The sequence below is a fragment of the Trichechus manatus genome, unplaced genomic scaffold (genome assembly GCF_000243295.1).
Source record: "Trichechus manatus latirostris isolate Lorelei unplaced genomic scaffold, TriManLat1.0 scaffold00258, whole genome shotgun sequence".
Lineage (NCBI taxonomy): Eukaryota > Metazoa > Chordata > Mammalia > Sirenia > Trichechidae > Trichechus > Trichechus manatus.
The window spans coordinates 2,259,099-2,271,777 of NW_004444194.1; the positions used below are offsets into that span (position 1 = coordinate 2,259,099).

General features: G+C 40.3%; 1 protein-coding gene across 1 annotated transcript in view; it reads left to right on the forward strand.

Annotated features, from left to right (window-relative positions):
* The window catches only part of LOC101344442 (zinc finger protein 791-like), a 98,477-nt gene extending 87,951 nt beyond the window's left edge, over positions 1-10,526 (forward strand). Inside the window, 1 exon segment of the mRNA XM_023724726.1 lies at positions 9,306-10,526. Coding sequence (XP_023580494.1) covers positions 9,306-10,072 — 767 coding nt within the window. The 3' untranslated portion in view covers positions 10,073-10,526.
* Positions 10,527-12,679: the final 2,153 nt, after the last annotated feature.

Genomic DNA, 12,679 nt, shown 5'->3' on the forward strand with positions numbered 1-12,679 from the left:
TCTCATCGAGGGTCTTCTTTTTCACTGACCCTCTCCCTTTACCAAGCATGATGTTCTTCTCCAGAAACTGGTCCCTCTTGACAACATGTCCAGAGTATGTGAGATGAAGTCTCTCCATCCTCACTTTCATGGAGCATTCTGGCTGTACTTCTTCCAAGACAGACTGGTTCGTTTTTCTGGCCGTCTATGGTATAGTCAGTATTTTTCGCCAACACCATATGTCGAAGGCATCAGTTCTTCTTCCATCTTCCTTCTTCATTGTACAGCTTTCACGTGCATATGAAGCGACTGACAGTACCATGGCTTGGGTCAGGTGCACCTTAGTCCTCAAAGTGACATCTTTGCTTTTTAACACTTTAAAGAGGTCTTTTGAAGCAGCTTTGCCCAATGCAATATGTCGTTTGATTTCTTGACTGCTGCTTCTATGGGTGTTGATTGTGGATCCAAGTAAAATGAAATCCTTGACCACTTCAATATTTTCTCTGTTTATCATGATGTTGGTTATTGGTCCAATAGTGTCTTAAGCTGGGTTCTCTAGAGAAGGAAAACCAGTGAAGCATATAACATGTATATACAGAGAACAAGCGAGAGAGGGAGGGAGAGAGATTTATCTCAAGGAAATGGCTCATGCAGTTGTAGAGGCTGAGGCTGGTAAGTCCCAAGTCCGTGGGTCAGGCATCAGGCATCAGGCATCAGGCTGGAGGCCTCTCCTGACTCACGTACCTACAGGGGCTGACAAACCCAAGGTCCACAGGTAAGACAACAGGCTACTGGTCCAAGTCCCAAGAACTCGAGGTCAGATGCTGACAAGCTGAATACAGGATCCAGAGTAGAGCACAAGCCAGCGAGCTTTGCCAGAAAGTCCATATATGTTAGATGCAGTCCACACCCCCAGTGAAACTTCCTTTCAACTGATTGGCTACTGATAGCAAATCTCATCATGGAGGTGATTGTGTCATTATAGGACTACCAAACTGCAACATAACTGTGCAACCACTGAGAACCATGGACCAGCCAAGTTGACGCACATCTTCAACAATCACAAGTAGTGAGGATTTTTGTTTTCTTTGTGTTGAGGTGTAATCCATACTGAAGATTGAAGTCTTTGCTCTTCATCAGCAAATGCTGCAAGTCTTCAGCAAGCAAGGTTGTGTTATCTGCATATTGGGGATTGTTAATGAGTCTTTCTGCAGTCCTGATGCCACTGCCTTCTTCATATAGTCTAGCTTCTTGGATTATTTGCTAAGCATACAGATTGGATAAGTATGCTGCAAGGATATAACCCTGACACACACCTTCCCTGAATCCAAACCATGGAGTATACAGTTATTCTTTTCAAATAACTATCTCTTTGTCAATGTACAGGTTTTTCATGAGCACAGTTAAGTGATCTGGAATTCCCATTCTTTGCAGTTTTGTCCATAATTTGTTATGATCCACACAGTCAAGTGTCTTTGCATAGTCAAACACATATAAACATCTTTTTTTTTTTAAACATCTTTCTGGTGTTTTCTGCTTGTTCAGCCAAGATCCATCTGACATCAGCAGTGATATCCCTTGTTCCACATTCTCTTCTGAATCCAGCTTGAATTTCTGGCAGTTCCATATTGATGTACCACTACAACCATTTTTTAATTATACTCAGCAAAATTTTACTTCCATGTGATATTAATGATATTGTTCAGTAATTTCCCCATTCTGTTGGATTACGTTTCTTTGGAATGGGCACAAATATGGATTCTCTCCCTGTGATGGTTGAGATTGTGTGTCACCTTGGCTGGGCCATGATTCAGTGTTCATGTGTGATCATTCCCATGATTGAATATGCTGTGAGTAGCCAGTCAGTTGAAAGGGAGTTTCCTTGGGGGTGTGGCGTGCAGCCAAATATAAGCAGACGTTCTGGCTTTTTACTCTGGATCCTGTGGCTGCCTCCTGTTCATCTGACCTCTGGTTCTTGGGACTTGAGCCATCAGCCTATCTGCCGACCTTGGGATTCGTCGACATTCACAGCCTGTGAATGGAGCCCTGCTCTCCGACCTGCCGATCTTGGGTTCTCCAGCTCCTGCAGCTACATGAATCGGGAGAAGCCTCTATCCTAATCCACAGACTTGGGACGTTCCAGCCTCTACACTTGTGTGAGCTGATTCTTTGATATAAATCTATATATATGTACACTTACTGGTTTTGCATCTGTAGAGAACCCAGCCTGAGATGCTCCTAGTCAGTTGGCCAGGTAGCTGTCTTCCAAATTTCTTGGCATAGACATGTGAGCATCTCCAGCACTGCATCCGTTTGTTTCATTTCGATAGGTATTCCATCAATTCCTGGAGCCTTGTTTTTTTGCCAATGCCTTCAGTGCTGCTTGGACTTCCTCATCAGTACTGTAGGTTCTTGATCATATGTTACCTCCTGAAGTGATGAAACACCGATCAGTTCTTTTTGGTACAATGACTGTGTATTCCTTCCATCTTTTGATGCCTTCTGTGTCATTCAGTATTTTACCAGTAGAATCCTTCACAGTTACAACTCGAGGCTTGAATTTTTTCTTCAGTTCTTTCAACTTGAGAAATACTGAATGTGTTCTTCCCTTTTGGATTTCTAACTCCAGGTCTTTATACATTTCATTATAACTTTACTTTGTCTTCTGGAGCCATCCTTTGAAATTTTCTATTGAGGTCTTTTACGTCATCATTTCTCTCATTCTTTTTAGCTACTCTTCGTACAAGAGCAAGTTTCAGAGTCTTTTTTGACTCCCATTTTGGTGTTTCTTGTCTTTTTAATGACATTTGCTTTTTTCATGTAGATGTTCTTGATAGTATCCTACAACTCAGCTGGTCTTCCTCTGTTATTAGTGTTCAGTGCATCAAATGTGTTCTTGAGATGGCCCCCAAATTCAGGTGGGATATACTCAAGGTCGTATTTTGACTCTTGTGGGCTTGTTTTAATTTTCTTCAGCTTCAACTTGAACTTGCATATGAGCAGTTGATGGTCTGTTTCATAGTCGCCCCCTGGCCTTGTTCTTACTGATGATACTGAGCTTTTCTATCACCTTTTCCACAGATGTAGTTGATTTAATTTCTGTGTATTCCATTTGGTGAAGTCCATGTGTATAGTACCTTTTATGTTGTTGAAAAAAGGTATGTGCAATGAATAATTCGTTGGTCTTGCAAAATTCTATCATGCGATCGCCAACATCGTTTCTATCACCAAGGCTATATTTTCCAGCTACCAACCCTTCTTCATTTCAAACTTTTGCAGTCCAATCACCAGCCATTATCAATGCATCTTGATTGCATGTTTGATAATTTCAGACTGCAGAATTCATTAAAAATCTTTAGTATGTTTTTCTTTAGCATTATTGGTTGGTGCATAAATTTGAATAATCATATTAACTGGTCTTCCTTGTAAGCATGTGGATATTATCCTATCACTGACCATGTTGTAATTCAGGATAGATCTTGAAGTGTTCTTTTTGATGGTGACACCATTCCTCTTGAATTTGTCATTCCCAGCATAGCAGACCATATGATTGTCTCATTCATAATGGCCGATACCAGTCCATTTCAGCTCACTAATGCTTAGGATATCAGTGTTTATACTTTCCGTTTCATTTTTGATGATTTCCAACTTTCCTAGATTCATACTGGATACATTCCAGGTTCCAATTATTAATGGGTGTTTGCAGCTGTTTCTTCTCATTTTGAGTTGTGCCACACCAGCAAATAAAGGTCTCAAAAGCTTGATTACGTCCACATCAAGGGCGACTCTACTTTGAAGAGGCAGCTCTTCCCAGTCGTAGTTTTAGTGCCTTTCAACCTGAGGGACTCATCTTCTGACATTATATCAGTGTTCTGCTGTTATTCGTAAGGTTTTCACCGGCCAGTTTTTTCAGAAGTAGACCATCAGTTCCTTCTTCCTAGGCTGTCTTAGTCTGGCAGATCCGCTGCAACCTGTTCATGGATGACCCTGCTGGTATTTGAAATACTGGTGGCATAGCTTCCAGCAACACCGCAACACACCAGCCACCACAGTGTGACAAACTGACAGACTTGAGGTGGTCACATGGCTACTAAGGCGCAAATGGAAAAATTGTCAGTCCTGCAGTGTTTCTCAGTTAATATCTCATCCTGCTTTCACTCTGTTCTTCATGTTGTGTTGAGTGTTAAGTTTGGTTTTATTGAAGGAGGTGAAATTTTTTTTTCACAGGGATGTGATATGAATGTGGGCATAAGACTTTCATTTGTAGAGCACTTCTCTAATTTCTGTTTTGTGCTCTGACCACTCTAGTCTACAAAGATAGAGAAGAATAAAACTGACTAGTCAAAGTATGGAGAGATCAGTTCAAGTGTTGAGAAGTATTAAGTCTAGGAGATAGGATGCAGTCAGTCAGAAAGTGAATGTAGACAGCAAAGGGAAGATGCTGATAGCTAAACCCCAGAGTAGACCTTTTGAGAACATAGAACTTTGTGCTCAGTCCCTGGGAATTCTCAGTTTTCCAGAACTGTCAGCCTCACCCTTCCTTTTGCGTATGTTAGATTACGTGGTACCTTGCTGATCCAGAATATGTGGAATGTTTTAGGACTCAGTGGTTGTTGAGGATGTGGCTGTGGACTTTACCCAGGAAGAGTGGGCTTTGCTGGATCATGCTCAGAGGAAACTCTACAGAGATGTGATGATGGAAACCTTCAGAAACCTAGCCTCTGTAGGTAAGGATGGTACAATTTTTTTATTTACTCTTTTACTGAAAAATATATTGTACTCATCGACCTTGCTCCAGTATTTGAGTTGAAGAATAGATATACATTGTTAAGTAAGATAGGCTTATTCACTTGTTCTATGCTTTCATATTCTGGCTCTCCCAAGAACATAAAGCCCTGTGTATTAAACTGATTTCTTATTTATCTTGTGTTTGAAAGGCTTGAGGCTCTTTAAGTGTTGTAAGTGTGAGCATGGACTTTAGGGGTCACTTTTGGGCACAGAGAGAAGACTTATGTTTAGGTACCTTGTAAAGAGCATTTCAAGATATGTCCTGCAGTACAACACTGTGGTAGGATACTATCCATACGTCTGTAAGGAAGACCAGTTAATATGACTATTATTCAACTTTACGCACCAACTACTAATGCCAAAGATAAAGAAATTGAAGATTTTTACCAACTTCTGCAGCGTGAAATTGATCAAACGTAGTCAAAATGCATTAATTACTGGTGATTGGAATGTGAAAGATCAGCAGTTGGAAAATGTGACCTTGGTGATAGAAATAATGCTGGAGACCGCATGATAGAATTTTGCAAAACCAAAGACCTGTTCATTGCAAATACATTTTTTCAACAACATGAAAGGTGACTATACACGGGGCCCTACCAGATGGAAAACACAGGAATCAAATCAACTACATCTGTGGAAAGAGACAATGGAAAAGCTCAATATGATCAGTCAGAACAAGGCCAGGGGCTGACTGCGGAATAGACCATCAATTGCTCAAATGCAAGTTCAAGTTGAAGCTTAAGAAAATTAATTCCGCGAGAGCCAAATACGATCTTGAGTACATCCCACCTGAATTTAGAGACCATCTGAAAAATCGGTTTGACACACTGAACACTAATGACCAAAAACCAGACGAGCTGTGGGATAACATCAAGGGCATCATACATGAAGAGAAAAAAAGATTAAGACGGGAAAGATATAAAAGACCAAAATGGATGTCAGAAGAGACTCTGAAATTTGCTCTTGAGTGTAGAACAGCTAAGGCGAATGGAAGAAATGATGAAGTAAAAAGAACTGAACAGATTTCAAAGGATGACTCAGGAAGACAAAGTGAAGTATTATAATGAAACGTGCACAGACCTGGAGTTAGAAAACCAACAGGGAAGAACACACTTGGAATTTCTCAAGCTGAAAGAACTGAAGAAAAAAAAAAAAATCAAGCCTTGAGCTGCCGTTTTGAAGGATTATATGGGCAAAATATTGATCGACACAGGAAGCATCAAAAGACGGTGGAGGGAATACACAGAGTTACAGTACCAAAAAGAGGTTGATGTTCAGTCATTTCAGGAGGTAGCGTATGATCAAGAACTAATGGTATTGAAGGAAGAATTCCAAGTTGCACTGAAGGCATTGGTGAAAAAAGAAGGGCAGTTGACACAACCTTACTTGCTGAAAGAGAAGAGGACTTGAAGCACTTACTGTTTAAGATCAGAGACTATAGCCTGCTGTATGGATTACACCTCAACATAAAAGAAAATTCCTCACAACTGGACATAAGCAAACATAGTGACATAATGGTAAATGAAAAAATATTGAAGTTGTCAAGGATTTCATATTACTTGGATCCATAGTCAATGCACATGGAAGCAGCAGTCAAGAAATCAAATGACGTATTGCATTGGGCAAATCTGCTGCAAAAGACCTCTTTAAAGTGTTAAAAAATGAAGATGTCACTTTGAGGACTAAGGCATGTCTGATCCAAGCCATGGTATTTTCAATTGCCTAATATGCATGCGAAAGCTGGACAATGAATAAGGAAGACTGAAGAAGAATTGAAGCCTTTGAATTATGGTGATGGCAAAGAATATTGAATATACCTTGGACTACCAGAAGAACAAACAGGTCTGTCTTGGAAGAAATATAGTCAGAGTGCTCATTGGAAGAGAAGATGGCAAGACTTTATCTCACGTACTTTGGACATGTTATCAGGAGGGACCAGTCCCCGGAGAAGAACATTATGCTTGGTAGAGTGTCAGCAAAAAAGAGAAAGAGCGTCGAGATAAATTCACACAGTGACTGCAACAATGGGCTTAAACATAGCAATGGTTACTGAGGCTGGTGCAGGACCAGGCAGTGTTTTGTTCTATTGTATATAAGGTCACTATGAGTCAGAACTGACTGGACAGCACCTAACAAGTAACACCTTGTAGAAAGTCTTACTGTGTTTATTTCAAGTTTGACAGGCTTAGTTTGCTGCATATTAACTCAGACCTACTCCCTTCCCAAGACTCTGAAGATGGAAGTATTGGCTCAGTAACAGGGAAATGATCATTGCTCTTTACTTTCTTCCCTCGTTTTTGTTTGAATTGTGTCCCCCCAAAATATGTTTTGTAAATTCTAACCCTTACACTTTGAAGGAACTAGCTGTAGTGGTGCAGTGGTTAGAGTGCTCGGCTGCTAAGTGAAAGCTTGATGGTTCGAATGCATCAGGCACTCGACGGGAGAAAGATGTGGCAGTCTGCTTCTGTAAAGATAGCCTTGGAGATCCTATGTGGCAGTTCAACTGTGTCCTACATGATCACTATGAATTGGAATCTACTGGATGGCAATGGGATACTTTGGAGGTAATCCCATTTGAGAATAGGGTTTTCTGTGTTATGTGAATGAAAACATAAGGGTAGGGTGTGTCTTAGGCCAATCAATTTTGATATATAAAATGAGCAGATTAGGTAGGCACAGAAGCAAGCAAGCACAAACGGAGAAAGATTGATGCCAAATGGAGATCACCAAGGAACAGAGGAAGAGAAGCTGAAAAAGACGGATTTTCTCCCAGAGTGGACAGAGAGAGAATCCCCTAGATATGGTGCCCTGAATTTGGACTCCTACCCTTCTAAACTGTGAGAAAATAAATTTCTGTTGAAGCCACCCACCTGTGGTATTTCTGTTACAGCACCAATAAGAAACTAAGACACACATGTTTGCCTTTCTCCATGAGCCCCATGTCAGCTACATGCATTTGTTCTCCCAGAGATAAAAGAGAAAGATCTGAAGACAGTGAAGGTAGGACTCATCCAGGACCCTTGTGTCAGAGCACCAGGAAGGGAAGAATCCTTAGAAGGATTCTTCGAAGCCCCGCATAGAGGGAATTGGATTTGAATAAATAAATGAAAAAAGTGTCTTTGGCGTTGAGGAGACTGAACTGCTCAGATACCTGATCTTCCTTTTATGACTTTCATCAGTTCTCTCACACTTGTTTTCCTGGAGAACCTTCCCCCTTTCCTTTTATAACATTACATGTGCATGCGCATTGTGTCCAATATCTTTCTACTTTGCTCTCGTAATTACACCCTACTCATGTCATCCTCACTCTTAATCTTCATGGAAGTATTTCGTAATAAATTTCTTTTAGACCATTTCTCAACTCCTGAAACAGCCAAATGCCCCAAAGTTTTTCTTTTTTCACAGCTGCCTTTTTCCTCCTGATAATTCCTTTCTTCTTTGTTTCATTTTGTGAATCTCAACTAAAAAAATTTGGTCAGTTTCTCAAAACCTTAATGATGGAGAAAAGTTATCCAGTGAACAGATAATGGTACGATTACTGAAGAATGGAACCTGGTCCTCCATGTTAAAAGAGATCTGTGAATTCCATGGCATTGAAAACAAGCATAACAACCAGGAGAGACATACAAGGTGAGTGTCAATCAAGCGATAGAGAATAGTGCCTCAGGAGAGAGACTTTTAAGTTGTCAAGACATTAAAATATATAAATAAGTACCTCTGAAATTGTGTGTTCACAGAATTTTGAAACTATTTTCATAACATTGAATCTGATTATTGAGTATTTGAAATGCATTTCCTTTGTGCACAGTTATCAGAAAGCTCCATATTTTTGAAACAGAGTAATGGCAGCATCTCTGCCAGATGATTTAAACTATGAAACATGAGCCAACCCAGAAAAAAACATATTCACTATTTAGTAATGGCGAAATATTACAGATTTATTTCCAACAGCATGCTGTCTGTTTTTAACAGGAGATATGTTTTAGAGAAGCTCCATGAAAGTAATGAAGGCATTCAGTATGGAAAAACCTTCAGCTGGATTCCAGATATGACTGTGCTTAAGAAAACTCCTCAAGTAAATCTTGCTGAATGCTGTGAGTGTGGAAAATTCATGGATCATTTGTCACTTAAACATCATATCAGATCTTACACTGGATGCAATATGTATCAGTGTAAGCAATGTGGAGAATGCTGCAATTGCCCCTCTCAACCCAACATTCCTGTGAGAACTCTTATTGTAGAGAAACCCTATAAGTGTAAGTTATATGGCAAAGGCTTCATTGGTATCTCAGCTTTGAAGAATCATGGGACAACACTTACTGGAAAGAAACCCTATGAATGTGATGAATCTGGTAGCTCTTTATCCTTTGGCACAACTGTGAGAGGTCATAAGTGTAAATGTAAAGAATGTTGGAAAGTCTATACTCATCCCTCATCCCTCATTTTACATAAAAAGATTCGTAGAGATGAGCCTGATGAGTGTATGGACTGTGAGAAAGCCTCATCCATCATTGAACACGTAAGAAAACGTGATGAAGGGCCTCATGAATGTAAGAAACGTGGGAAAGCCTTTAGTCAGTCTTCACAGCTCATTACACATGTAAGAATTCACAGTGGAGAGAGGCCTTATGAATGTAAGGAATGTGGGAAGGCCTTTAGTCGTTCTTCGTTCCTCACTGAACATATAAGAAGTCACAGTGGAGAGAGGCCTTATGAATGTAAGGAATGTGGAAAAGCTTTTAGTCGGTCCTCATATCTCATTAACCATATAAGAACTCACAATGGGGAGCGGCCTTATAAATGCAAGGAATGTGGGAAAGCCTTTAGTCAGTTCTCAATCCTCTCTAGACATATAAGAATTCACAGTGGAGAGAGGCCTTATGAATGTAAGGAATGTGGGAAAGCCTTTAGTCATTCCTCAACCCTCACTAAACATACAAGAATTCACAGTGGAGAGAAGCCTTATATATGTAAGGAATGTGGAAAAGCCTTTAGTTGTGCCTCATCCCTAACTATACATACAAGAACTCACAGTGGAGAAAGGCCTTATGAATGTAAGGAATGTAGGAAATTCTTTAGTCGTTCCTCATCCCTCACTGAACACATAAGAACTCACAGTGGAGAGAGGCCTTATAAATGTAAAGAATGTGGGAAAGCCTTTAGTCAGTCCTCATCCCTCACTAAACATACAAGAACGCACAGTGGAGAGAGGACCTATGATTGTAAGGAATGTGGGAAAGTCTTTAGTAATTCCTCATATCTCACTTTTCACATAAGAAGTCACACAAGACAAAAGCCTTTGTAATAGGAACGGGAAAGCCTAGTTCTCATCCTTCACTACACATAGAACTCATAATGGAGAGTGACCTTATGAATGTGAGCAATATGAGGAAGCCATTTTTTCCTCATCCTTCAGTGAACATAGGAAAGCTCACAGCGGACAGAAGGCTTATGAATGGAGGGAATGTGGAAAAGTCTCTATTCCTCCTTCCTCTCTAAATATAGTAACTCAAAGTGGAGAGGGTTGTTAGAAATGTGAGGAATGTGGGAAGGTCTTCTGATGTCTCATCCTTTGGAACACATCTGAGTAGGCATACCAGAGAGAATCAATATACAGTCGTTCCAGAACCCCCTGTGGATACCAAATTCCACAGATGCTCAAGTCCCTTATATGAGGTGATGTAGTATTTGCACATTATCTAGGCATATACTCCCATATACTTTAAATCATTTCTAAATTACTTATAATACCTAATATAATGTGGAGCCATCGTGGCACAGTGGTTAAGAAGAGCTCGGCTGTTAACCAAAAGGTTGGCAGTTGGAATCTACCAGCCACTCATTGGAAACCCTACAGGGCAGTGTTACTCTGTCCTGTAGGGTTGCTATGAGTCAGAATTGACTTGATGACAATGGGTTTGGGGTTTTTTTTTGAATATGTAAATGTTATGTACATTGTTGTTATACTGTGTTGTCGGGAGATAGCACTTTATGCCATGTCTTAGCCTTTGAGGGATTGCTGTGCCCACTTTTAGGAGCCATTTTTCACAGAAACGAAGCGTGCACAAAATAGAACTAGCAAACGAATGAGACACGAGGCGAACTATGCTCAAACGACAAGTGCTGGAGAGAGACTGAGGATCTGTTAAATGACGAGAGGCTGGAAACTGGTGGCATAGTGGTAAGAGCAGCAGTTTGAATCCACCAGGAGCTCCTTGGAAACTCTATAGGGCAGTTCCATTCTGTCCTATAGAGTTGCTATGAGTTGGAATTGACCCAGTGGCAATGGGTTTGGTTTTGGTTTATTTACAGCAGGGTATGCCTACACATCATTTCGTGTGGCGTCAGTGTAGTGCTTGGCATGCAGCAAATTCAAGTTCCACTTTTTGGAACTTCTTTTTTTCTAACTATTTTTGATCCACAGTTTGTTGAACCTACAGGTCAGAACCCTCAGATGTGGAGGGTTGACTGTATGTGTAAGTAGTTTTGGAAAGCTTTCATTCCTTATCTTCTCACAAACTTGAAAGAAGATACATGGCAGAGAAACTGTCAGTGTAAGGAATGTGGAATTGTCTCCTCACTCTTTGAAAAATATTTGAGTTCATGCATATGGAAAAGCTTTCACTAATTAACTTTACTGACCATGTGAGAAGTCACACTAGAGAGACCTAGGAATATTTACATGTCTTTTTCTATGTTGAACTTTTCCATGTGGATTCAGCCTATGAATGTAAAAGATAATGAAAGCTTTCTCAGGATGCTGTGAGGTGATAAATCTCCTTGCAGTAAACACTTTGGCCTTTTTCTGAGTTCCTGAGGCTAATAGGTGTGGGATAGACCAGAGGGCAATGAGACCTCCACAGGGTGAGGCCAATAAAGGATTTGGAACACAGATTCATTGAGCTTCCTGGTTGGTGCAAGACATCCATGCATGTGGGAAGGTTGTGCATCTCTGGGGACTTTCCCAGACTTTGCCCTAGGCATCTCTTCATTTGTGTCTTTTGTGCTGTATTAAAGCTGTTATTGCAGGTGTGGTAATCTCTGTGAGGTCTGTGAGTTGTTCTAGCATATAATGAAACCCAGAGGAATTAGTGGGAGCCAACCCGTCGGAAGTGGAAGGAGTCAGTTGGAATCCCAAGCTAGAGACTGGCATCGGCCTTTTTGGCAGTCTGAATGCCGACCTACCCCCATTACTAGGGTTAGTGAGAAATTGTGCGCCGCAGGGGCAGCTGGATTCAGAACTGAACAGGAAAAGGAAGTCTGAGATTTCCCCAGAATGCAGTTGGCATGTAGAGAATTTGTAGTCCACCACACAAGTTGACATCAGAGGTGAGATATGTCATTCTCCCTAGAACACAGATACATATAAGCGCTCACACACTAGAGAGATGCTGTGACTGTAAGCATTGTGAGAATGCCTTCAATCACATCATTTTCCTTTTCGTGCATCAGGAAATTTATACAAGAGGAAGAATCTTATCAAAGTCACAAGAGTATATAGTGCCTTACGCCCATGTGCATTCATTTCCACTTCGTATTTTCTGATGTGAACATTAAGATGATAAATATCATTCTAAGTATTGTTGATTCTAGGGCATAAATTTTGATAAGTACTGTTTGCACGTTGATTCATTTATATAAAAGTTATCTTAATTAGACTTTCTCATCAACATATGGGTGTTTCGTGTTTCAGAGTACGTTTTCTTTATATCAACTGTCAAGCTTTAGAGTTTTTTTTTTGCATATTATACACCACTAAGTTTTCATTGTAGAAAAATTTATTTTAACTAAAAAGTATGTGGGAAAGCAGATATTACTTAAATTTCCCCACTCTTGGTATTTTAGAATTTCGTTTTAGCCTTTGTATGCAAAGCAGTGTTTGTAACAGAATCAGGATTGTAGTCTGTGTTCA